Source organism: Antechinus flavipes, chromosome 1 (genome assembly GCF_016432865.1).
Source record: "Antechinus flavipes isolate AdamAnt ecotype Samford, QLD, Australia chromosome 1, AdamAnt_v2, whole genome shotgun sequence".
Taxonomy (NCBI): Eukaryota; Metazoa; Chordata; class Mammalia; order Dasyuromorphia; family Dasyuridae; genus Antechinus; species Antechinus flavipes.
The window spans coordinates 301,627,857-301,654,956 of NC_067398.1; the positions used below are offsets into that span (position 1 = coordinate 301,627,857).

Below are 27,100 nucleotides of genomic sequence, written 5' to 3' on the forward strand. Positions count from 1 at the left end.
TAACAGTAACTGTAGCAGATGGAGACTGGAGTGGAAAAGCATTTAGTCAAATAGGCCATTTTCAAATGTTTTAGGAGATTGGGAATGGCTGCTCCAACCAGATTTATGAAAAGAAGCATTGCCTCTGTGCCCCAGAGGAGGCAGATGCTGTTGAAAGGAAGCTTGACTTGGGTCTCACCCACAAGCAGTAATGGATTAGGGGACTGTTTGTAGGAATAATAAATGCAAAGGGCATTTCACTGTTACCACATGAAAATGGATCTTTGGGATGGTGTCTCTGGAACTATGAATCCATATTTCCTGAAATTAAGATGTAACTCTTCATTAGATAATCATACATCTAATTTGGTAGAAATTATTTTCAAGAGAAAATTTTAATTAAGATTGAAATTGGGTTTAATTTTAAACTGAAAATGTTTAAAGTTTGTTTTCCGTTTTTTTCTAACCCTGCTGCTTTGGCTAAAGTTTGCATACTATAGTGGAATTCGTGGAAAGAGCTTTGATATATGATTCTTGCTCAAATCAATTAGCATCTTTGTGTCTCAGTTTCTTCATTTTAGAATGAGGGTCTTGAACTAGATTATGCCTGAGGTCTCATAACTTTAATATATTACTGTTTTATAACTTTTTTGTATAATTGTCTCTACTAGATAAATTTCTTTGCAGACTCACTTTTCCCCTGGAGGAAACTGTCATTAAGATATTTTATATTAGAGATTATTATTATTATTAGTAGTAGTAGTAGTAGTAGTAGTAGTAGCAGTAGTAGAGTAAAACTGATTTATTCCCAGCTCAGCTTGATAGGCCAAGGTGGTCTAGGGAATAATAACATTAGACTTGGAATCTAGAAGATTTGAGTTCATCACTGTGCCTCAGATACTATGTAATTCTAAATAAGTCAGTGAACATCCCTCAGCCTTAGTTTCCTTTACTGTAAAATGAGGATAATGATATTGCCTACCATATGCTTTCATTTTGAGGATCAAGTTAAATAAATTATGTAAAACATTTTTCAGACATTAAAATGTTGTATAAATTCTAGGTAATCATTATGCAGTATAGCTCAATGAACTTTCATATTGTATAGCTAGAACTTTAAGCAGTGATGATCTTGTGGGGAATTTTTTTTTTAGAGAGGAAGGGATGCACAGGATTGTCCTAATGTAAGTGATGCTGTGCCAAGAAAGTAAATCAGAATCTCCACAGACTGTAGCCTCTGCAGAGTTTGGGAGAATGAACAAGCCCCAGAAATGGGATGCTATTTAAGTGTCATTCTAGTTTTGGTGAGTCAAGTATAGTTTGTGGTAGGTGATATAGGGATCTGGATTACCAGTGTCAAAAATCAGACACTGCTGGAGGTAGACATCTCCCTCTCCCTTCAGCAAAAATATATATCATTTTTTTCTTTCATCCTACATTAGTTATACCTCTGACGTCAGTATTGTGGGTAATCCTGTGACTTTTACACACACACACAGACACACACACACACACACACACACTTACACACCCCACATATCACCTTTTGAATGTTCATTATTGTTTGGTTTCCTCATCTGTGGCTATATCCATTAATAGAAATAGGAAGTGCTTCCTCTAGGAGTCCTGTCTGTACTACCATTCACTGATTGGTTTTTTAGTAGGAATGATAAGTCAGGTTATTGAGTTTCTTCAAGAATTTTTTAAATTAATAAATCAATTTAATTGAATGCAGTTTGGGATAATCTATTCTTTTGAAGCCTTTCTCTAAAAAAATTTTTTTGCTCATGTTGATTGAAGCTATGATGATTTCAGATTTTTTTTTAAATTTAGAGATAAATATTACTTCAAAAAAGATCCTTTCTGTTTTTTGATTTTTCTGTGTGGGTTATTAGGATAAAATCTTTTGAATGGTATGGATCTTACTGAAGTGGGCTTAAGGTATTCTAGGATTTGATTTCATCGGCACATCGTCATCCCAAAAGGAAAATATTTTGAGAACATCATCATCTACAAGGAATCTTTTCTCTCTTATGGACTTTACAATATAACTTCCATGAAAGTAGTAAATACCTTTTTGGTGTACATGTCTTCCTATTTTGTGATCAGTTGATATTGGTAATGAGATCATTGAACAGCTTTTTATATTGTCACATCAAGGAATTTTGTTTATTTTGCATAAGACCACACAAATGCTATAAAGTGAAGAAGAATTAAGAAGTCCCTTGGCAAGGATGAAAGAGTTGAAAGCATAAAAACTGGCTTAAAATATAATATAAAAAAGAAACTAAACTAAAACTAAATCAAGGGCAGAACCAAAATGGTGGAGAGGACACACGCTTCTTTCTGATCTTCTCCCAGGACCCTCAGCTAATTACCAAATCCAGCCTCTGAATTAGTTCTGGACTGGCAGAATCCACGAATATTGGGAGTACAACAAATTACCAGCAGAAGATAATTTCGAAGATCGCCAGAAAAGGTCTGTTTTGGTCGGGCACAGAGGGAGGTGGCCAGGTGCAAGCACACCAAGCAGGGACACCAGCATACATTGTGCAGACTTGGGGTGGGGTGGGAACTTTGTGAGATGGTGCAGACTCTACATGATAGAGAATATAGGGGGAAGGATTCAACAGAAGTGTCAGCTACTCTGCCCTGGCTGCAAGCCAGTATATCAGCAGAGAAGTTATAAAACATCCAAAACAAACACAAAAGGTACAGGGTGAAGAGCTGGAGTCTCACGGGACCTGGCCATGCCCACCCAGCACCAGGAGTGAGTCAGCAAGGAGTCAGCACAGTCACTGCTGCTTGTAGAGGAAGCTTGGAAAAACCTCCCTTTCCCTAAAAGCAGATCCCAACTTTAAAAAAAAAAATGAGTAAAAAGGCAAAGAAACCTCTGTCTATAGATAGTTTCTATGATGAAAGAAAAGAACATATTTCAAATCCCGAGGGGACTAAAAGCAGATTGTCTCCAGATGAAGCCCCATCACACAAGGTTCTCCTAGAAGAAATTAAAAAGGATCTTTAAAACATCTAGAAGAAAAATGGGGAAAGGAAATGAAAACTTTGCAAGAGAGTTGGGAAAAGACATATAACTCAATAACAGATAGATTTGACAAAATGGAAAAAGAAAACAACTCCCTGAAAAACAGAATTTGTGAAATGGAAAAGGTCAATAACTCCCAGGAAAAGAGAATTTGTGAAATGAAAAAAGAAAATAACTCCTTAAAAAACAGAATTTGTGAAATGGAAAAAAAATTCCATAGAACAAAGCAACTCATTTAAAAACTCCATTGGACAAATACAAAAAGAAATAAAAAAGTAAATGAAGAAAATAATTCACTAAAAATCAGAACCAAAAAAACGGAAATGAATAATTCAATGAGACATCAAGAACTGAATGGAGACAAAAAGGAGTATACTTTCTTCTTGGCAGTTCATGGAACCTATATAAAAATTGAACATATATTAGGACATAAAGACTTCAAAATCAAATTCAGAAAGGCAGAAATAATAAATGCATTTCTTTCAGATCATGATGCAATAAAAATTACATTAAATAAGAAGCCAGGGGTAAATAGGCCAAAAAGTAATTGGAAACTAAATAATCTCATCCTAAAGAATGAATGGGTGAAACAGCAAATCATAGACACAATTAATAATTTCATCCAAGAGAATGACAATAATCAGACAACATACTAAAATTTGTGGGATGCACCAAAGCAGTAATAAGGGGGGAATTTTTTATCTCTAGATGCTTATTTGCATAAAATAGAGAAAGAGAAAATCAAGAAATTGGACTTGCAACCAAAAAAGCTAGAAAAAGTGCATATTAAAAACCCCCAATCAACTACCAAACTTGAAAGTCTTTTTTTTTTCATAGCTTTTTATTTATAAGCTATATGCATAGGTAATTTTTCAGCATTGACCCTTGCAAAACATTTTGTTCCAACTTTTCCCCTCCCTCCCCCCATCACCTCCCCCTGATGGCAGGTTGACCAATACATGTTAAATATGTTAAAGTATAAGTTAAGTATACATATGCATAAGTTAATGTATCCATATATTGTATACATGTTAATACAGTTAATTTGCTGTTCAAAAAGAATCAGACTTTGAAATAGTGTACAATTAGCCTGTGAAGGAAATCAAAAGTGCAGGTGGACAAAAATAGAGGGATTGGGAATTCTATGTAATGGTTCATAGTCATCTCCCAGAAGTCTTTCACTGGATGTAGCTGGTTCAATTCAGTACTATTCTATTGGAACTGATTTGGTTCATCTCATTGTTGAAGAGGGCCACGTCCATCAGAATTGATCATCATATAGAATTGTTGTTGAAGTATATAATGATCTCCTGGTCCTGCTCATTTCACTCAGCATCAGTTCATGTAAATCTCTCCAGGTCTTTCTGAAATCATCCTGTGGGTCATTTCTTACAGAACAATAATATTCCATAATATCCATATACCACAATGTATTCAGCCATTCTCCAATTGATGGACATCCACTCACTTTCCAGTTTCTGGTCACTACAAAGAGGGCTGCCACAAACATTCCCTTTCCCTTCTTTAAAATCTCTTTGGAATATAAGCCCAGTAGTAAAACTGCTGGATCAAAGGGTATGCACAGTTTGATAACTTTTTGAGCATAGTTCCAAATTGCTCTGCAGAATGGTTGGATATATTCACAATTCCACCAGCAATGTATCAGTGTCCCAGTTTTCCCCACATACCCTCTAACATTCTGCATTATCTTTCCCTGTCATCCCAGCCAATCTGACAGGTGTGTGGTGATATCTCAGAGCTGTCTTAATTTGCATTTCTCTGATTAATAATGACTTGGAGCATCTTTTCATATGGCTAGAAATAGTTTCAATTTCTTTGTCTGAGAATTGTCTGTTCATATAATTTGACCATTTATCAGTTGGAGAATGGCTTGATTTCTTATAAATTAGAGTCAATTCTCTATATATTTTATAAATGAGGCCTTTATCAAAACCTTTGATTGTAAAAATCTTTTCCCAGTTTACTGCTTCCCTTCTAATCTTGTCTGCATTAGTTTTGTTTGTACAAAAACTTTTCAATTTGATATAATCAAAATTTTCTATTTTGTGATCAATAATGATCTCTAGTTCTTCTTTGATCATAAATTCCTTCCTCTTTCACAGGTCTGAGAGGTAAACTATCCTATGTTCTTCTAATTTATTTATAATCTCATTCTTTATGCTTAGGTTATGAACCCATTTTGACTTTATCTTGGTGTACAGTGTTCAATGTGGGTCAATGCCTAGTTTCTGCTATACTAATTTCCAATTTTCCCAGCAATTTTTGTCAGTGACAAACTTGAAATTCTAAAAATAAAAGGAGAGATTAATAAAATTGAAAGTAAAAAAAAAACAACTATTGAATTAATAAATAAAATTAAGAATTGGTTTATGAAAAAACCCAACAAAATAGACCAAACTTATTTGCTAAGAAAAAGGGAAGAGAAAAATCAAATTGTTAGTCTTAAAAATGAAAAAATGGAGAACTTCCCACCAATGATGAGGAAATCAGAGCAATAATTAGGAGTTATTTTTTCCAACTTTATGCCAATAAATTGGATAAGCTAAGTGAAATGGAGGAACACCTACAAAAATATAGATTGCCCAGATTAACAGAGGAGGAAATAAGTTACTTAAATAGTCTCATTTTAGAAAAAGAAATAGAACAAACTATTAATCAACTCCCTAAGAAAAAATCTTTAGGACCAGATGGATTTACATGTGAATTCCACCAAATATTTTAAAAACAATTAACTCTAACACTATATAAACTATTTGGAAAAATAGGGAATTAAGAATTTCTACCAAATTCCTTTTATGACACAGACATGGTTTTGATACCTAAACCAGGAGGGATGAAAACAGAAAGGAAATTATAGACCAATCTCCCTAATGAATATTGATGCAAAAATCTTAAATAAAATACTAGCAAAGAGATTACAGAAAATCATCCCCAGGATAATACACCATGATCAAGTAGGATTTATACAAGGAATACAATATTAGGAAAACTATTAGCCTAATGGACTATATCAAAAACCAAATTAGCAAAAACCATATGATTATCTTAATAGATGCAGAAAAAGCATTTGATAAAATCCAACACCCATTCCTATTAAAAACACTAGAGAGTATAGGAATAAATGGACTATTCCTTAAAGTAGTCAGTAGCATCTATTTAAAACCATCAGCAAATATCATATGTAATGGGGATAAACTGCAACCATTCCCAATAAAATCAGGGATGAAACAAGGTTGCCTACTATCACATATCAATATTGTATTAAAAATGCTAGCATTGGCAAATAAGAGAAGAAAAAGAGATTAAAGGAATCAGAGTAGATAATGAGGAAACCAAATTATCACTCTTTGCAGATGATATGATGGTATACTTAGAGAACCCTAGAGAATCAACTAAAAAGCTATTAGTAATAATCTACAACTTTAGCAAAGTTGCAGGATACAAAATAAATCAACATAAATCATCAGTATTTTTATACATCATTAACAAAATCCAACATCAAGAGAAATTCCATTTAAAATAACTGTTGATGGTATAAAATATTTGGGATCTATCTGCCAAAGGAAAGTCAGGAACTATATGAGCAAAACTACAAAACACTTCCCACACAAATAAAGTCACATTTAAATAACTGGAAAAAAATATCAAGTACTCTTGGATAGGTCAAGTGAATATGGTAAAGATGACAATACTACCTAAATAGCCTATTTATTCAGTGCTATACCAATACTCCTAAGAAACTATTTTACTGACCTAGAAAAAATAACAACAAAATTAATCTGGAAGAACAAAAGGTCAAAAATTTCAAGGGAACTAATGAAAAAAAAATCAAATGAAGGTGACCTAGCTGTACCAGTCTAAAACTATATTATAAAGTGGCGGTCATCAAAACCATTTGGTACTGGCTAAGAAATAGACTAATTGGTGGAATAGTTTAGGTTCACAGAACAAAATAGTCAATAACTATAGCCATCTAGTGTTTGACAAACCCAAAGACCCCAGCTTTCGGGATAAGAATTCACTATTTGACAAAAACTGCTGGGAAAATTGGAAATTAGTATGACAGAAACTAGGCATTGACCCACATTTAACACCATATACCAAAATAAGGTCAAAATGGTTCATGATCTAGGCATAAAGAATTAGATTATAAATAAATTAGTTTGTCATTCTGACCTGTGGAGAAGGAAGGAATTTGTGACCAAAGAAGAACTAAAGATCATTACTGATTACAAAATAGATAATTTTGATTATATTAAGTTACAAAGTTTTTGTACAAATAAAACTAATGCAGACAAGATTTCAAGGGAAGCAATAAAGTGGGAAAACATTTTTACATTCAAAGGTTTTGATAAAGGCCTCACTTCTAATATCTATCTATCTATCTATAAGATTAACTCAAATTTATAAGAAATCAAGTCATAAATGATCAAAAAATATGAACAAAAAATTTTCAGACAAAGAAATTGAAACTATTTCTATTCATATAAAAAAGGTACTCCAAATCACTATGGATCCAACAAATGCAAATTAAGACAATTCTGAGATACCACTATACACTTCTCAGATTGGCTAAGATGACAGAAAAAAGATAATGACAAATGTTGGAGGGGATATAGGAAAACCGGGACAAAGGAAAACCTTTGATTCAGAAGTGTTTCTACTAAGCTTATATCCTAAAGAGATCTTAAAGGAGGGGAAGGCACCCACATGTGCAAAAATGTTTGTGGCAGCCCTTTTGGTAGTGGCAAGAAACTGGAAACTTAATAGATGCCCATCAATTGGAGAATGGCTAAATAAATTATGGTATATAAATGTTATGTATTATTATTGTACTGTAAGAAATGACCAACAGGATGATTTCAGAGAGGCCTGGAGAGACTTATATGAACTGATGCTGAGTGAAATGAGCAGAACCAGGAGATCATTATACACAGCAACAACAAAACTATATGAGGATCAATTCTGATGAAAGTGGCTATCTTTAACAATGCAAGTATCCAAATAAGTTCCAATTGATCAGTAATGAACAGAACCAACTACACCCAGTGAAAGAATACTGGGAATTGAGTGTGGACCACAACATAGCATTTCCACTCTTTCTGTTATTGTATGCTTGCATTTTTGTTTTTTCTTCTCAGGTTATTTTTACCTTCTTTCTAAATCTGATTTGTTTTTTGCAGCAACATAACTGTATAAACATGTATACATGTATTGTATTTAACATATACTGCAACATATTTAACATGTATGGGAACTACCTGCCATCCTGGAGAAGAGGTGGAGGGAAGGAGGGGAAAAGTTGGAACAGAAGGTTTTGCAAGGGTCAATGTTGAAAAATTACCCATGCATATGTTTCGTCAATAAAAAGCTATAATAATAATTAAAAAGGAAATCATCTTTGAGAACCTATCCATTCTCATATTATCATTAATTATATTCTCAGTGCAAGTATAGATCATTCCAATAAATTTTAGAATGAAGAGAAAGTAGGTATATCATAAAGTAAATAAATATTTATGTAGCACCACTTATATTAAGTGCCTTTTACAAATATCATTTCATTTGATCCTTACAACAAACCTACAAAACAGGTGTTATTATTAGTTTCATTTTATTGTTGAAGAAACTGAAGCAAACTGGTTAATTGAGTTGCCCAGTGTCAGATAGCTAGTATGTGTCTGAGGTCATATTTGAACTAGATCTTTCTTACTTCAGATTGAGTGGTCCATGCACTGCACCACCAGCTATCTCAGTATTTATCTTAATTTTTTTTTTTAAATTTCACATTGCATTTATGTTGTATTTCCTGCCTGTATATTTGGTGAAGTCTGGTTGTTTTTGACTGAATTTTCTTAAATGTAATTGTTATATAGAACATTGACTATAAAATTATTAAAGCCAAAATATGTTTTTTCTGTTGTTGTTAATGACAAGATGATATTACTAAAGAAACATAGAAATTTCTATTTCATTTCGTACTTGTTTTTTTCTTTTTCCAAGTTCTTATTAAAAATGTTCTTAAAATCATCTAGTTTAATTGAGTCTTCCAGGTTTACTGTGGACTTGTTTTCTCCTCTCCTGCTTATCTTTCTTTGTAAAATTATATTGCTTGTAATGTGCAATTATGCTGAACATTTTACAAATGAACTCGTATTCTTTTTTTTTTAATTTTTATTTAATAATTACTTTATATTGACACTCGTTTCTGTTCCGATTTTTTTCCCTCCCTCCCTCCACCCCCTCCCCTAGATGGCAAGCAGTCCTTTATATGTTGGATATGTTGCAGTATATCCGAGATACAATATATGTTTGCAAAACCGAACAGTTCTCTTGTTGCATAGGGAGAATTGGATTCAGAAGGTATAAATAACCCAGGAAGAAAAACAAAAATGCAGATAGTTCACATTCGTTTCTCAGTGTTCTTTCTTTGGGTGTAGCTGCTTTTGTCTGTCATTTATCAATTGAAACTCAGGTCTCTTTGTCAAAGAAATCCACTTCCATCAAAATATGTCCTCATACAATATCGTTGTTGAAGTGTATAATGATCTCCTGGTTCTGCTCATTTCACTTAGCATCAGTTCATGTAAGTCTCGCCAGTCCTCTCTGTATTCATCCTGCTGGTCATTTCTTACAGAACAATAATATTCCATAACATTCATATACCACAATTTACCCAGCCATTCTCCAATTGATGGGCATCCATTCATTTTCCAATTTCTAGCCACTACAAACAGGGCTGCTACAAACATTTTGGCACATACAGGTCCCTTTTCCTTCTTTAGTATTTCTTTGGGATATAAGCCCAATAGAAACACTGCTGGATCAAAGGGTATGCACAATTTGATAATTTTTTGGGCATAATTCCAGATTGCTCTCCAGTATGGTTGGATTCGTTCACAACTCCACCAACAATGCATTAGTGTCCCAGTTTTCCCGCACCCCCTCCAACATTCATCCTTATTTTTTCCTGTCATCTTAGCCAATCTGACAGGTGTGTAGTGGTATCTCAGAGTTGTCTTAATTTGCATTTCTCTGATCAATAATGATTTGGAACACTCTTTCATATGAGTGGTAATAGTTTCAATTTCATCCTCTGAAAATTGTCTGTTCATATCCTTTGACCATTTATCAATTGGAGAATGGCTTGATTTCTTATAAATTTGAGTCAGTTCTCTATATATTTTGGAAATGAGGCCTTTATCAGAACCTTTAACTGTGAAGATGTTTTCCCAGTTTGTTGCTTCCCTTCTAATCTTGTTTGCATTAGTTTTATTTGTACAAAGGCTTTTTAATTTGATGTAATCAAAATTTTCTATTTTGTGATCAGTAATGGTCTCTAGTTCATCTTTGGTCACAAATTTCTTTCTCCTCCACAAGTCTGAGAGATAAACTATTCTATGTTCCTCTAATTTATTTATAATCTCGTTCTTTATGCCTAGGTCATGGACCCATTTTGATCTTATCTTGGTATATGGTGTTAAGTGTGGGTCCATGCCTAATTTCTGCCATACTAACTTCCAATTATCCCAGCAGTTTTTATCAAATAATGAATTCTTTTCCCAGAAGTTAGGGGCTTTGGGTTTGTCAAACATTAGATTGCTATAGTGGACTATTCTGTCTTGTGAACCTAGCCTTTTCCACTGATCCACTAATCTATTTCTTAGCCAATACCAAATGGTTTTGGTGACTGCTGCTTTATAATATAATTTTAGATCAGGTACAGCTAAGCCACCTTCATTTGATTTTTTTTTCATTAATTCCCTTGAGATTCTCGACTTTTTATTGTTCCATATGAATTTTGTTGTTATTTTTTCTAGATCATTAAAATATTTTCTTGGAAGTCTGATTGGTATAGCACTAAATAAATAGATTAGTTTAGGGAGTATTGTCATCTTTATTATGTTTGCTCGGCCGATCCAAGAGCACTTAATATTTTTCCAATTATTTAAGTCTGACTTTATTTGTGTAGAGACGTTTTTATAATTTTGCTCATATAATTCCTGACTTTCCTTTGGTAGATAGATTCCCAAATATTTTATGGTATCAACAGTTATTCTGAATGGAATTTCTCTTTGTATCTCTTGCTGTTGGGTTTTGTTGGTGATATATAAAAATGCTGAGGATTTATAGGGATTTATTTTGTAGCCAGCTACTTTGCTAAAATTATGAATTATTTCCAATAGCTTTTTAGTAGAATCTCTGGGGTTCTCTAGGTATACCATCATATCATCTGCAAAGAGTGATAGTTTGGTTTCCTCATTGCCTACTCTAATTCCTTTAATATCTTTCTCGACTCTTATTGCCGAGGCTAGTGTTTCTAATACGATATTAAATAATAATGGTGATAGTGGGCAACCTTGCTTCACTCCAGATCTTACTGGGAAAGGATGAACTCGTATTCTAAATTCATTACATCTTTGGATACCAAGTCTGTCTTTCTAAGGAAGAAATCAGGTATTGTTGTCTAGGATGATTTCTGAGTACCTTTGGCTTCTTTATTTTTATACTTGTTTTCTATTAGTCAAACATCTCTAACTAATGACAGTGATCATACTCAATATATCTTAAATTTCCTCTTTTTTTGTTTAAAGCTCCATTATTTAATTAGGTCAGCCCAGAATTTTTTTTTTTAGTTAAAGCTTTCTCATCTTTATATTTTCTCTTAATTTAATATTAATTATGTTCTTTGTTTTAACTAGTTGCTTATTGTGAAATGACCCCCATCTTGGTAACTGGTCCTTTTCTTCTCTGATGTCCTCAATTTCTTTTCTTTTTTCTCTTTTTTTGTTCCTTTTTTTTACTATTATTTTAGAAAGGACATGTCTAAGGATAATCTCCAGGTAGTTTAAGATCAAGATTAGAATGAAATGAGCCATAAAAAATATGGTAATTAAAAATGTTTATTTAGCCACACAGAGGAAGAATATTCTACAAGAATGTTCATCTTTCTTGTTTCTGTATCTCTGGTGATAATCTGCTGGTCAGGCATCATGGTCCAGCTAGACTCCTTGTGACTTTTTGTATTCAGGCAACCAGGAAACCATATCAACAGCCTTAGCTTTGGTACTCTCAACTGATTAAATCTTTAGGACAGTTTCAATACCTTTTAAGAAAAAAGATCTAATTTGTATGGAGTACAGCCTCAGTAAATTTCTCCCATATACACAATTATAGTTAAGTACAGTACTTTTTGTAGATCTTGTTTAAAATTTTATGGTATACATATATGGCCAAGGTTTTTGGCTGATTTATAAGCCTTGGAGCTCTTTTATGTCCTATTGTAAAATATAATAATATATATACCTAGACATATATGTATATTATAATATGTTATATGTGTGTGTAGAAATCTTCTATCCTTTACCAATCTGAACACAGGGATGAATTTATATTTTGAAAAGATTTGGAGAAGACTCTCAAATTTTTTGTGTCTACTTCTTCATTCTCCATAATAAAGATTGGTATATAATCTACCACTGTTTCCATGGTAGTTTTTTACCTATGCTTATCATGAAATTGGTAATTTGAGGTAAAAAAAAAAAAACAGCATTCCATAAAATGTGCTATTTATTGCTTTGGAGGTATATGGTGAAACCAACTGCTTCATATACTAATCATGTATGCATTTATATGGAAATATTTGTATTTGTATGAGTAAAATGTGTAAAATGAGAGATATAATATATGCACACACATACACACATATATGTTAGAATTTTAAATATACATTCTCCATATATAAGGATATATAGCCTGCATGTATACATATGTGTGCATGTATGTATCAAAATTTTTCTATCTAGCTGACTGTGCCACCCTTCAAAGTAGTCACTTCAAGAAATTGTACACTTATTCAAGGATACACAAAATGTATGCATAATTTGTGTGTTGCTTCCACTCTGTGTTCATTTTTTAAAATTATGTTCAGTAGTGACAAATCTTCATCTTGTTAAAGTAAATTTGATTTTTGGAAATAACCAAAGACATTTGGAACCAATTATGATGAATTAGATAGTTGATCTAAATTGTATAAGATAGATTTTCTTTTCCCCAAATGGTATGTAACTATAAAGAAGTAAAAATTGATGATTATGTTAGGTGGTTGTAAACTTTTTCTGTTTCATGTTAGAATTAAATTGATTAATGTGTAATATCATTGAGATAAATGCATTATTTCTCAAAGTGATACAACCAATTTAGGTAGATTCTATTATTTTTATATCAAAATAATTTTAATTTTGCTCGGGATTTGTTACATTTCGGAATGGCTAAATATCTGCTGAAAAAGGAGATATAATATCCTTCAATATAGTACCAATGCAAGGATAATATAGAAATTCTGTACTACAAAACAGAGTTCCATAAAAACAAAAAAATAGAAGTTATTTTTAGATATGTTGAATTTTGTTTTGTTTGGAAAGGCATTCTACAATTCCAACACACACACACACACACACACACACACACACACGTGTATGTATGTATATATATATACTTGTATTCTTCATTCTACATCTTTTTCTAAAACATTACCTTATTGAGGAAGTGGAGATTTTATGTACCATGATAGTAATGTCTGATGTTAACATAGTGCTTTTATATTTTTATAAAGCACTTTTGTGTCTAGCTTCTTTTATTCTCAAAATGTTGTCATATTTTATCTTTGCAAAAGAAAAGATGTTGTGTAGTATATATCCTATTGTGCAGTTGAAGAAATTGAGGTTCAGTATGATTAATCAGCTTGTCCAATTAAGGTGAGTATAGAATCATGAAATGGTACACATAGTTAAAATACTATAGTAGTGGTAACAACAACAACAACAACACTTGATTATATATACATGATGTTCCATAGGCCTTTGTGAAGTTTTTAGCTAAAGGTAAATGTTAAAAATATAATGACTTTTGGGATATCCTATAGAATACAATAACAGGTGTCATTTATTGAGCATACAGCATATGTCCAGCCTGACGTTATCTATCATGTGGTATTAAAATGAAGGAAAGAAAGATAGAAAAAAGAAAGTAAAGAAAAAAGCAAAGAATGAAAGAAGGGAGGGTGGGAGGGTAAAAGAGAGGAGGGAAAAAAGGAAGGAAGGAGGAAGGAAGGAAGGAAGGAAGGAAGGAAGGAAGGAAGGAAGGAAGGAAGGAAGGAAGGAAGGAAGGAAGGAAGGAAAAAGGGAAGGAAGAAAAAAGAAAAGAAGAAAAAAGAAAGAAAGAGAAAGAGAAAGAAGGAAAGGAAAGAGAGAAGGAGGGAGAGAAGAAGGGAAAAAGAGAAGGATGGAACTAGAGAGGGAGCAAGGGAAGGAGGTAAGAACAGGAAATAGCCATATATTTTAAGTGCCTTCTATACAATTGGCATTGTGCTATGTACTTCACAATATCATCTCATTTGACTGGCACAACCCTAAGGAGTAAGTGCTATTATTATCTCAACTTTACTATTAAGGAAACTGTAGATATATAGTGATTTGTTCAGTTGAATTTGAACTCAGATTTTTCTGACTTTAGGAACAGTGCTTTATCCTTTATGTACTCCTCTCCACTAGGGCCCTCTATTCTAGACATTAAGGGCAATTTTATAGAACATATAATCAAATGCCAGTTGTTAAGGTTCAGACTAAAGAGGGATATTTGACAAATAAGCTGTGAATATAGGGGGTGTGATAGAGCTTGGGTAAATTCAAAGCAGCCCAGAGAATATAGATATGGTTTTTAAATGTATGCTGATTAATACATTTGTGCATGTTTACACTTCATGGGATATAGTGTAATTTTGTCTTCTTCTCTTTCTCTAGTTTCAGAAGCCTCATGATTATTCTCCCCCTTTTCGGTTTGGCACAGTTCCTAATGGGAGCACAGAAAGGAACATCAGGAATAATTACCCTTATATGCATCAGTATATGACCAAATTCAATCAGAAAGGAGTTGAGGATGCACTGGTCAGCTTAAAAACAGGGTAAGGATGCTTGCTACTTCTTTCTTTTCCTCTCTGCTGAAAAGTAGCCTGCAAAATGTGGCATGATGATTGTATTGCAAGTCCTGATGTCTATCCATTCCATCGACTCTGCAGTTAGTGGAATGTGGAGGCTGATCACATCAGACTCCCATTGATGGCTGTTTTGTTTAATCAGATGTCTCACTTTGAATTATATCTAAAAACTCATCCCCAGTGGTTGGAAACTCAGAGAACTGGTGATTGCTTAAGCGGATAAAGAAATTGGTCATGATTTAAAAAAAAAAAAAGGTTTTGGGTGTCAAATACCATTGAGAATTTAACCACAATAGATAAGTTAAATAATTTTTTTAAAAATCCATTTTTTAGGAGGAAGGAATTTTGTGCTATGAAAGAGTAGAAGGGTATTAAGTGCTATAATAACCATAATAATAATAGTTTATCATATGGTATGTAATAATATCTGATGTCATTCTTATATATTTTGTAAAGCATTTGAGTGTCTTTTTTTTTTTTTTTCTGGATCAAGAGGTCATTACAAAGTGCTATAAGAATATGAATGGGCTAGCAGCAATAAATGATAAGGCAGGAATGGGGAGGGAATTGAAAGAACCAATCAACAAGTATTTATAAAGCAGGATATTAGGTATTGAGATTTCAAAGACAAAAGTGAAAAATAAAAAACTGATACCTAAGGACTTTAACATGGGTATATTGCAAGTGACATCTACCAGCTTGACATAAGAATGAAAACAGATTTAAAAACTCAAAAATGCTTAATAGTCTGGAGTGAACAGATACACACACACACACACACACACACACACACACACACACACACCCCTCAGAGGGCAATAGCACATTTATAATGTGGTTTAGATGTGAGAGGGAAATCATTGAGCATGGAGGCAGAAAGCCTGGGTTTTGTTGTAGGTCTGACAATAGTTGGTAATCATGATCAAATCACAAGTTTCTACTCTATAAAAAGGTTGTAATAATACATTCTTTGTGTCACAGTGTTATTTTTAACATATATAATAATGAATTATGTTCAGAATGATGAACTTGTGTCATCAAGAAAAAGTTAAATGATCATTTTACTAAGACCAAGAAGTATGAAATATTTTCAACAAATATTTTGAAGAATTGCAGAATTTTAGTATTTAAACATTATATAGGGAGAGTCCATTAAAGATGGTATAGTTCATTGTACACTTGAAAAAGAAACTCCTTTGTGATATACCCAAAAAGTGATCATGAAACTTTCCCTGAAACACTCCATTGAGGTGGGGGCGAGCTTCCCCATACTTTCCAAGGAAGCCCATCCCACTTTTGCCTGAGTCTAATTATTAGAATACTTTTTTCTGACTTCAATTCAAATTTGCATCTTTGCAATTTCTGCCTAGTGTTTCTTGTTCTGTCTTCTGGGCCCAACAAGAATAAGTGTAAGTCAAACTCTATATGACAGGCCTTCAAAATAATGGAAAAAGTTATCGTGTCTTCCTTTCTCCAGGAAAAAAAGAGTCAGGATGAACTGAGTTTGAATCTTGTCTCTAATGCTTACTTGCTGTGTGATTGTGGAAAAAAAATCACTTTACCTCTCTCAGATCAAGTTTCCTTGTATGTAAAATGCAGATACTTATAACATCTATTAGTGCAGGTTTGTGCAGATGCAAATATTAAAGTTCTAAATAAAGGCTAGCTTAATATCATCATCATCATCATCATCATCATTAATTGTTGCTATTATAAGTGATAGTTGGTAGGCATACCAAAATAAAAACAAAATCCCTGCCCTCAATGAATTTATATCCTATTGTAATCAGAAAATTCAATACTTGACTTTTATCTCAAAAGTGGATGACAGGGGAAAGAGGAGGACTAGCATTTGGGAGGATGAGGAAAACTCTATTGCAAGAGTTATTAATGGAAATGAACCTTGATAAAAGCTGTTTTAACTAATTTTCATATGGTATGAATTTGAGTATCTTCATCATCCTGGTTGTTCTCCTCTGTGTATTACCTAACTTATTGATGCTCTAGGGAAAATGCTGTTCTGAGTATTAGGGGCACATAGGTGAAAAAGGAAGGACTGTGTTCTCAGATAATTTACATTGTTGTAGTATATATTCTACAGTATATACTACTACTAGTATATACTACATGTTCCTTCATATGCAGCATACATACATACATATATGGTTATAATTTAAGTTAGAATATATTTAAGGGCTTGGTAAAAGTCCCAGTCAATGGATTGAGGCATCCAAGAAGGGAAGGTATGTCTTCCCACTGAGATTATAGAAGAATGCTTCATGAAGGTTGTAGCACTTGAGTTTAGAGTTTACAGAAGAGGGATATAGATATAGGGAGACTCCATGCCACAACTAGGTCACAGGATTATGTATTTAGAGCAAAAAAGGACCTTAGAGTCCATATTATATATGAGAGAAAACTGAGGCACAAGAAATTAAATGACATTCAAGGTAACAAAGCAAATGTTGGGATTTGAAACAGGTTTTTCTGACTCCAAGTCACTGAACCACAGTAAGAATATTCATAAATAGAGGCAAAAAAGACATTAAAGAATGATGAAAAAATCTACTCTGGCTAGAATAGGGACTATGTGAAAGGAAGAGGCATAAAATAAGGTTGCAAAAAAAAATGAAAAAAAAAGGTTCAGAAAAAGACACAAACAGGCAATTTTATTACCACTCTAATACATATAGTTTATAAACAAACTCTGTATAACAGAAATTCACATTTTCATATGTAATACATTTTTTTATTCTTTAACTATTTCAAGGTTTTTGTTTCTTGATGAATATTGCATTCATTGTTGGGATGGATTTTTTAAAAGAGGAAATAATGAAGAAAAGAGAAAAGACTGAAATGGTAAATTGGATAGAGATTGTGGAGAGTCTTGACTGTTTGTTAGAAGTTTGTAAAGTCCATTTGGTACAATGTGATCATTCCTGTACACTAGGAATATACCTTTGGCAGTCTCATGAAGAAAGTATTGGGAAAAAAAAGAAAATAGGGAGGGAAAAGACCAGTAAGGAATCTTCACAATTCTCTAGGTGAAAGTATATGAACACCTGCCTTGGGAAGAGAAAAGAAGTGGGGAAAACATTGTAGTGAGTTGAAGTCTATAGTGAGAGTAGAGTCTTAGCATATAATTAGATACAGGGAAAGACTGCATTAAAAAAAAAAAATTAAAGAGGATACATTTTCATCACTCCGAAAAGATCACTTCTATTCCCTGATGACGCTGGATGCCGGACTTTGAATACCTCTTGTTGCCTCTTTAAAAAAAAAAAAAAAAAAAAACATGACTGTATTTATTTTGCCCCCAAGCTACCAATTCCAGGTCTTTGAATCTTTTCCCCAGGGCTTCATTTTCAGTGATCTTGTTATTTAATTTCCTCTGTCAACATTAAAGCAATCAATTTAGCCTGGAACCCTCTTTTTACTCTTAACATTCATTCATCTACTTTGGTCTTTTACTGATTCATTTGTAAATGATGCTTTTAAGGACAGTGCCTTGGCTGTAATTCTTTAGTGTTGCCACTTGATAAGTAACTGAAGTTCAGCACCTTAGACAAAAGATAAGTAGAAGCCTTTGTGAATATGTGTCTCTTTGTATGGGTTAAACCAGTATCAACTCTCCTCTGACTTCCCTCCACAGCTAAACCCCATAAACAAACAAAAAAAACAATGACAAAAAACCTCAAACAACTAAAGCTTCTTCCAGTGTAGTTTGTTTATTACATTGGGGACTCCAAACACCTCTGCTTTCCGTAAATGATAAAGAAGTTACTCTGGATTTATTTAAAACCTCTTTCTGATAGTAAGGTGGATAGAGTAATGGAATCCAGTTCTAGTAATAAAGGATATTAATAGTTTTATGCAAACAGCATAGATTGTTGTTGAACCATTTTTCAGTTTTGTCCAATTCTTTATGACCCCATTTTAGGTTTTCTTTGCAAAGATATTGAGTTGTTTGCCAATTCATTTTACAGATGAGGAAACTAAGGCAAACAGGATTAAATTACTCAGGAAAAATGTCTTGGTAAATGTGTGAGGTCAGATTTGAACCCCAACACTTTATCTACTGTGCCACCTAGTCCTAACATAGAATGACTTTTTTTTTTTTTGCTGACCTTGGCAGATGACATATCTACTTATGACAGTTTGAATAGCACTTTGTTTCTGTAAATCCAAACATTAATGTTTCAAGAGCACAGAATTTTGCTGTGAAAACTGAACTTATTTTTTAAAAAAGAGAGATGTCAATAAAAACTTACTTCAGGTTTGGAAAAAACAACATCCAACTACCCAGGAATTAGAGGAAAACACTGTTTGAAGATCAGTCAATAAGTATTAATTTAACGTTTGCTATAAGTGAGACAGTTAGATGGCAGAGGATAGAGTGTGGAATCAGTAACACTTAAGTTTAAATGCTGACTTATATACTAGTCAACCATGTGACCTAGGACAAATCATGTAATCTCTCGGCCTCAGTTTCCTCATTTGAAAAATAAAGATAACAACAGCAGTTATATTGCAAAAATCAAATGAGAGATCATGTATAGTTGTTTTGTCATCCTCAAAGTGTTATTTAAACACTGGCAATGATTATATTGATGATGTTGATGATGATGAAAATGATGATGATTATGGCTATGGTAATGATCATACTGCTCATGTTTATAACTCTCATAAGCATAGAAGAATCAAAAGAAAATCAAAACCATTTGTCCTCAAGATGCTTATTAATAAGAATGACAACATATAAATAAATAGACATAAAAGAGTCATATAGGATAGATAGAAGGTAATCTTAGAGGAGAAGATCTTGGCAACTGATGGGGCATGGAAAGACTTCTTGCAGGAGACAACATTTCAGCTGCATCTTGAAGGAAGGCAGAAGTTGATCCACTAATTCTCATGATGTAGAAAGAACAATTTATATTGATGATGGGTCTGCTTATCTGTCCCACACCCCCAAAGACCTTCTGAACTTCTCTTCATTTCCCGGTTGTCATTTCCTATTTAATTTCTATGTGTTCTTTCCAATTTAACACTCATAAATATCTTCAACCTCTTTCTTCACCAGACATTTCTCAGGAGCAGGGCATGTATTAAGCACAATGGGCAGTGTTTCCAGATGGCTATAACATACCACGTGATTGGTCCAAAGGCTCTTTAGGAAGTTGGGGGAGTAAGATAGAGGACATCCACCATCTGTTCCTGAACTGTGACAACTCAGATTTCCTAATCATTATCCACTCAAACTCAGCAGGCATTGATTTAAAATACTTTTAGAGTGGGGAAGATTCAAGTAATTCACCCTCACTACTCCACCCACACTCCCCATGCTCTCAGAAAGAATGGCAATATCTCCAGAGCCATCTGCTGGCTAGATTAGCAAACCAGGGTCACCAAAATAAGGAAATCGTGATTTAAAATTTTGTGACCCTACATTATTTCCATTTTCTGATTATTAAAATACAAATATGCCAAAAGAGAGACAGATAAAGACAGAGACATAGAGAAAAAAACAGTGGTACTCAAAAATTGTCCCAGTATAATCAAGGCCTATGAATGTCTTGGTATTCTATAAAATGCATGGAACTTCACACTTGCAATTATATGTCTCTATGTGAGTCTTCTAAATTTCTTGTAAGATTGCTAACTTAAAACATCTTAGGCAAAAAAAAGAAATAATGCTGTACAAGCAATATAAAAAAAGAAGCTTGAGAACCACTACTATAAAGAGAAGAGAAGAAACCCTGGGTTATAGTCCAGGTTATAGTACGTATGAGGTAGGATAGATGATGATTTGGAAAGAAACCTAAGAAGGAACTGGGACAGAGAAGCAAAGATATAGAAGGAGAATCTGGAGAGAGGATGCCATGAGCAATCAGAAATGAGAGAGGATCTAGAAAATAACAATGACCAAGAATGTCAAATGCAGAAGTCTCAAAATTGGGAAATACTAGGCCAATGAATTTATGTGTTAAGTGAATTATTACAATCTTGTAAAGATAAGTTTAGTCAAGTGCTGTAAAAAGTCAGATTGCAATTGATTAAGGAATGGGGTGTGAGGGAGTGGAAGCAATGAGTATAAACAGCATTTTTTTTCTTAGTTTAATGGTCATAATAGCTTAAGTGGAGGTTAGAATAGAGAGGCTTTATTTATAGTGAGGGATATCTGGATGTGTTTGTGGGAAACAGGGAAAAAGAAAGTAGAAAAAGATGTTGAAGATTAGAAAAGGATAGAAGATGATTGAAGAAGAAAATTCTCAGAGAAGATGAGAAAGGAATGGAATAAAGGACCTAAAATAGGGTACTCAGAAGTGAACATTAAAAAATGTTACAGAGGGAGTGTGACAAATAAATAGCATGAGAGAATATTATTGCCTTATTCCTAGTGTTCATTGAATGCTTTTGAACATAGCTTAAAATATCATTGGCTTGCTTGTCTGCAATATCACAGTGGACTCATCTTGAATTCTCCATTGACTAAAAATGCCAGATTGTTTTTTCAGATGAACTACTCTTTAGCTACACATAGGTGTAGCTATACATAGGTGTAGAGGTTTGAAACTGATATTGAAATGGATTCAAATGTCAATTAAAAATCAACAAGAAATAAAGATCAAAAAAAATCTTTCCTAAATTATAACATAAATTGATGATTAAATAAGGCTTGATTTTTCTAAATTTTTTTTTGGTTTTTAGGAATAAGTTTATTGTTTAAAGTGTATGATGCATGAATAAATATTGGTAACTGACTCCAAACTTCAGATGACAAAACTAAAATAAAAATAAGTAGAAAAAGATTAAGATTTGACAATGTCAAAACATGGAAAATGGTCCCTTCCAAATATCTCCTTTGCAGATAGGATGAGTTATAAACCTTGTGTTTGTGTCTGATCCATATACTGAAATTCAAGAAGATCAGATATTTCAACATTTTTTAAGATACATCATAATATTTCCTTTTATGTTAATTTTGTTTTTCCAGTTAGAGAGCTTTAAGATTTGAAAAGTGCTTTAGAAATAATAACTTATTTTATTCTCACAACAACCCTGGGAAGTACTTGATGTTATTTTCCCTATGGTATAGTTGAGGAAACTGAGGTAGACAGTGTCAATGACTTGTTCAGGGATCACACAGCTATTAAATGTCTAAGGGCTGATTTGAACTCAGGTCTTCTGACTTCTGGTTCAGTTATATCCATTGCAAGATAGATAAACTGACAGACATTTATATGTGTGTATGTTTGCATGTGTGTGATGTCTAGATAGGGAGAAATGATGAAATGACACTTTTTTCCTATGTAAGGGGTTGACTTAGTATAAGAGTCTCTTGAGACAGAGATCGATGTTATTCCAGAGATTCTGGGTTAGATATGGATAGAGAACACTCTGGGGAGGGGAGAGAGAAAAAGAAAGGGATAGGGACAGGGAAAGGGGAGGGAGGGAGGGAGGGAAAGAGGGAAGGAGAGAAGGAGGGAGGAAGAAAGAGAAAGAGAGAGAGAGAGAGAGAGAGTAGGCGGGGTTAAGTACTGTGTCTCTATCAATAGAGACAATAATTATCTAATTTAGCATGGTACTTAACAGTTCTCTCGTTCACTAATGTACTTAGTACTTATAGAGTTCCATAAGATTCACACCTTTAAGAGAGTATATATATATATATATATATATATATATATATATATATATATATATATATATATATATATATATGGAGGAGTCCACTAAAGGACAAGTCCACTCTCAGAGGCAGAGTCAGATTCATTCCATATTCCATCTTTGTGCTGGCTGAAGATTTGGAAGGAACTAGAGGCTGAAGCTGGCAGAGGCAAAGGACTAGTGGCAGGAACCAAGGAGAGAGACAGGCCTCTAAGAAAGTTAACTGGGCCCAAGGAAAGAGACAAGACTTAAAAGGAAACAATAAAGGATTTGGACTTTAACTCCTGGCTGAATTTGAGGTGATTATTACATTGAACTGAAACTAAGGCTGCCTCCAGAAGCCCCCCAAGAAATCTGCTCCCAGAGAACATTATATTTTAGAGAAGAATATTACATTTTTGGCACCCAATGTGGGGTAGACACAATCCTGATTCCAATGGAAAAGCCTCCAGTCCTGATCTCAGTGGAAAAGTCTCCTCGATCCAGAAATTAGAATGAGTACAAAATAAACAAGGAAACTTTGTTAAAGGGCTAAAATAGCATTTCATATAAAATGGGACAAATGTTTAGAAAACAGCCTGCTTTTCCTCTTCAAGGAAAATGTGTAGAGAGTATTGTCAGGCTTATGAAAAGCTAAGGTTTGATTATAATTTGGGAACAGATTACTGAACTTTTAGAAACTACATAGTACATATCTCCTTGGTACTCTATGGAAAAGGAATTGGATCTAGAGGCATGAAAATTAGTAGGAGAGCAACTATGTCAATTCTACAATAAAAATGATCCTGACTCAATTTCCAAAGACACACTTAATACATATAATTTAATACAACTGGCTTTAGGAAATTATATAAGTTATAGAATAAGGAGAAAGAAGAAAGAGCAGAAGGAGGAGGAGCCAACTAAAGTAGGTGAAAAGGGTGAAGAATCAGATAAGAATGGAGTTAAGTACAATTTTGAGTGTGATACTTCACAGCAGTAGAAATTAGGTCATTTCACATTCCCTGATCTTCCTCCCTCAATTAACCCTTCATGGATGGAAGGAGAAGGAGGAGGGGGAGAGGCAGTAACACAACCACCTATGAAACAGCCTATGACAAGATTACAAAAAAACACTGGTTAAGGCAAAACATGAAGGACAGGATGCATCTGAATTAATACATGCATACCCTGTGATTGAAGAGATTGACTCTTCAGGTCAAAAAGGGAGAAGATACCTTCTTTTGATCTGGAAAAAAAAAACTAAGGATTTGAAAAAGGGTTGCACTCTTTATGGGGTTACATCATCTTATGTTAAGATGTTACTAGATAATTTGTCTTATGAAATCCTAACCCCTAGTGACTGAAATCCATAGCAAGGACATGTTTAGAACCTTGACAAAACTTGTTGTGGCTTTCAGAATATCATGAATTATGTAGGATTCAAGCTCAATGAAATAGGCAAACAAGAGTTAATATACAAATCACTTTTGACCAACTAGCAGGTGAAGGTCAGTATGCAGAGAATTCAGCACAGATTAATTACCTCATAACAGTTTATGAACAGATCGCTGCTGCTGCAACAAAAACTTGGGATTCTCTTCCAGAGAAAGATGGAGGTAAAGCTTTCACAAAAATAGAGCAAGGTCCCAATGAACCCTTTGCAGATTTTGTGGGATGTTTGCAAACAGCTGTCACAAGAACCATTGGAGAAAATGTACCTACAAAAATTATGACAAAACAACTGGCTAAGGAAAATGCCAATGAGATTTGTAAAAGAATTATATGGGGACTACACAAAGATGGTCCTATAGAAGAGATCATAAGACGCTGTGCCACAGTGGGCACAAATGCTTATTATACCCAGACTATAATGAACATGGGAAGACAGGGTCCCTCTTGGCAAGGGACTTCTAGAGAAACTCATCAATGCTTTCAATGTGGAAAAGTTGGACATCTAAGAGCTCAGTGTAGATATGGAGATAGAGTAAGAAGACAAAGTGAGAGAATAAAACCCAAAAACCCATGTTTTGCATCTGAGGCTTCCACTAGGCCTCAGAATGTAGATTGACCCAGGGAAATGAGAGGCAGGCCCCAGATCCAAAATATCATTTAAAAGACAGGTGGGGCATGATGGCAGCTGAGTTTACTCCAAAGAGTCTGTAGAAGTTCAATACTCTGATGTGATCAATCATCCGAAAAGTAATCACCTGGCAGGAAGGGATTACAGAATCAACCAATAGAAAAGCAATCAGATAACCAAAAGGAATTACAATTGGGGAGAATATAGGCCTCTTAAACCAATAGGGCAGTGCCCAGTGCAAACAGCTTCAATATAATTGCCAGGTAATGAGGAGAAATCCCAAAAGTGGTAAATAGAAGGGACTAGATAGGTTAACTGCCTGGGAGAGAGGCTTTGCTTGTATTCCTATAGATGGAGAAGGAAACAGATGGGTGGAAATGGAGAGAGAGAGAAAAGGAAAAAAAACCTCAAAACAAAAAAGAAGATCTAAGAAACATCTGACCCTGAAAGAGCATGGCTGATAATGAGACTGTTGCAGGACTTGAAAACCAGCAGGAATCATTGGATTCCTTGAAATGAAAAATTGTTGATGAGACTATTGCAGGACTTCAAAACTTGCAGGAATTATTGGATTCCTGGTACATGACCTAATGGACAACATATTCCTTTTGGACTATTTCTAGGACTTATGGACATGTATAATATGCTCATGTTGATTATTTGTTACATCACTACTAGCCTGTGTGCTTATGTAATTTATGTAATTATGTGTGATACCTCCCATAATGATGGATTTATGTATAATACACCTGTTTTAAGAGTGAGCCCCTTCAAAAATCCACTAATCTGATTTGATTTCCCATTTTCTTTGGTGTTTTCATCTCCCTTTCTGAGATATCAGGGAGGGTGTGATCTCCTCTTTTTATGGTGTTTTCACTCCTTTTTTGAGCAGTCGGAGAAGGCATGATCACCTTCTTTTGGGGGTTCTCATCTCCTTGAGAAGTCAGGAGGTCTATGTTCTAAATCAAAAGAAAGTGGGAGATGTTAGGATTCTTACAAGGTGCTAAGTCACTGGAATTGATAGAGACAATCATTATCTAATTTAGCATGATACTTAACACAGACAGAGAGACAGAGAGACAGAGAGAGAGAGAGAGAGAAACAGAGAGAGAAACAGAGAGAGAGAGAGAGAGAGAGAGAGAGAGAGAGAGAGAGAGAGAGAGAGAGAGAGAGAACAAAATGTGTCTTTGCTTTCTTAGAGAGTTGGGGAAATTTAACTTTTGTTGAAATCAAAATTTCACTTTTGATTTAACTAAAACCTCACCTAATTCCTAGATGAAGATCTTATAAATGTATATTTTTAGAATACTTTAATCTGTATAACTTCCTAAGTTTTTGTTTGCTATTTGCTTGGACAAATGGAATTACTTTCTGTTTGCTATTTATTGTTCTTTGTATGACTATTTGGTGTATAAACATTTGATGGTATTAAGTTAAACTGGCAAACATAACTGAGAGACTATATTTTTTTTAAAAAAACAATCAGTAAATAGAGGCAGCAAGATGGAACCATGGAGAGAGTATTGGCCCTGAAGTTAGGAAGACCTGAATTCAAATTTGGCCTCTAACACTTATTATCTGTGTGACTCTGGACAAGTCATTTAACCACAGTTGCCTTGAGAATGAAAAAAAAAAAAAACTCAGTGAAGTGGCTTTTTCTGAACCTAATAAACCCCTAAATTATCAAAATTTGAAGGAGCAGATAGATGTGATTTTAGTCTGTTAGCTTTTTCTCTGAAACTGGAGAAAAGATGGCTTATGAAGCACTTCTGGGGATAGCACCAACCCCCAGAGAATTTGCTGGAAGTACAAATATAGTTCTCAATTCTTTCTTCCTACTCTGCAAAATGAACTATATCTCAGAAATGGTACCCAGAATCCACATTCATACATTTAGACAACTCATATATGGACATTTATATCTTATATGGGTGTATAATTTCAGAAGCAAATACAGAAGGAAAAAGTTTTCATGCTATATTAGAAACATTGGATTAGGCATTCTTCCTCCAAAATTCTTCATAAGAATTGCCTTCATGTAGATGAATTTGAAATCTGGCTAGGATGATGAATTTTATTTCCTTTTGCTTCTAAAAAATTGCTTCTAAAAATCAGATAAAGCTTGATAAAGAATTCTCTTCTTTTACCATAAGAATCTCATCATTGACTTCCAGCAATCCTGAGACTATGTGTTCTCAGGGAAGCAGAAAGAAAAGATGACTATATAAGTCCTAGATAGGGAGTTTAGAAATTTGACTTCCAGTCTTGGCTCTACTACTGTTATCAGCTTCACCTTGGACAGATTCTATCACTTCTTTGTAAAATGAAG

The 27,100-nt window shown here is 34.0% G+C and overlaps 1 protein-coding gene across 2 annotated transcripts in view; it reads left to right on the forward strand.

Moving 5' to 3' along the window:
- Window positions 1-27,100, forward strand: part of GRIN2A (glutamate ionotropic receptor NMDA type subunit 2A) — a 494,246-nt gene that overhangs the window by 412,309 nt on the left and 54,837 nt on the right. For both annotated transcript variants that reach the window (XM_051963532.1, XM_051963522.1), the window contains exon 11: window positions 14,845-15,005. In XM_051963532.1, the coding sequence (XP_051819492.1) occupies window positions 14,845-15,005 (161 nt within the window). The remainder of the gene's footprint in view (window positions 1-14,844; window positions 15,006-27,100) is intronic.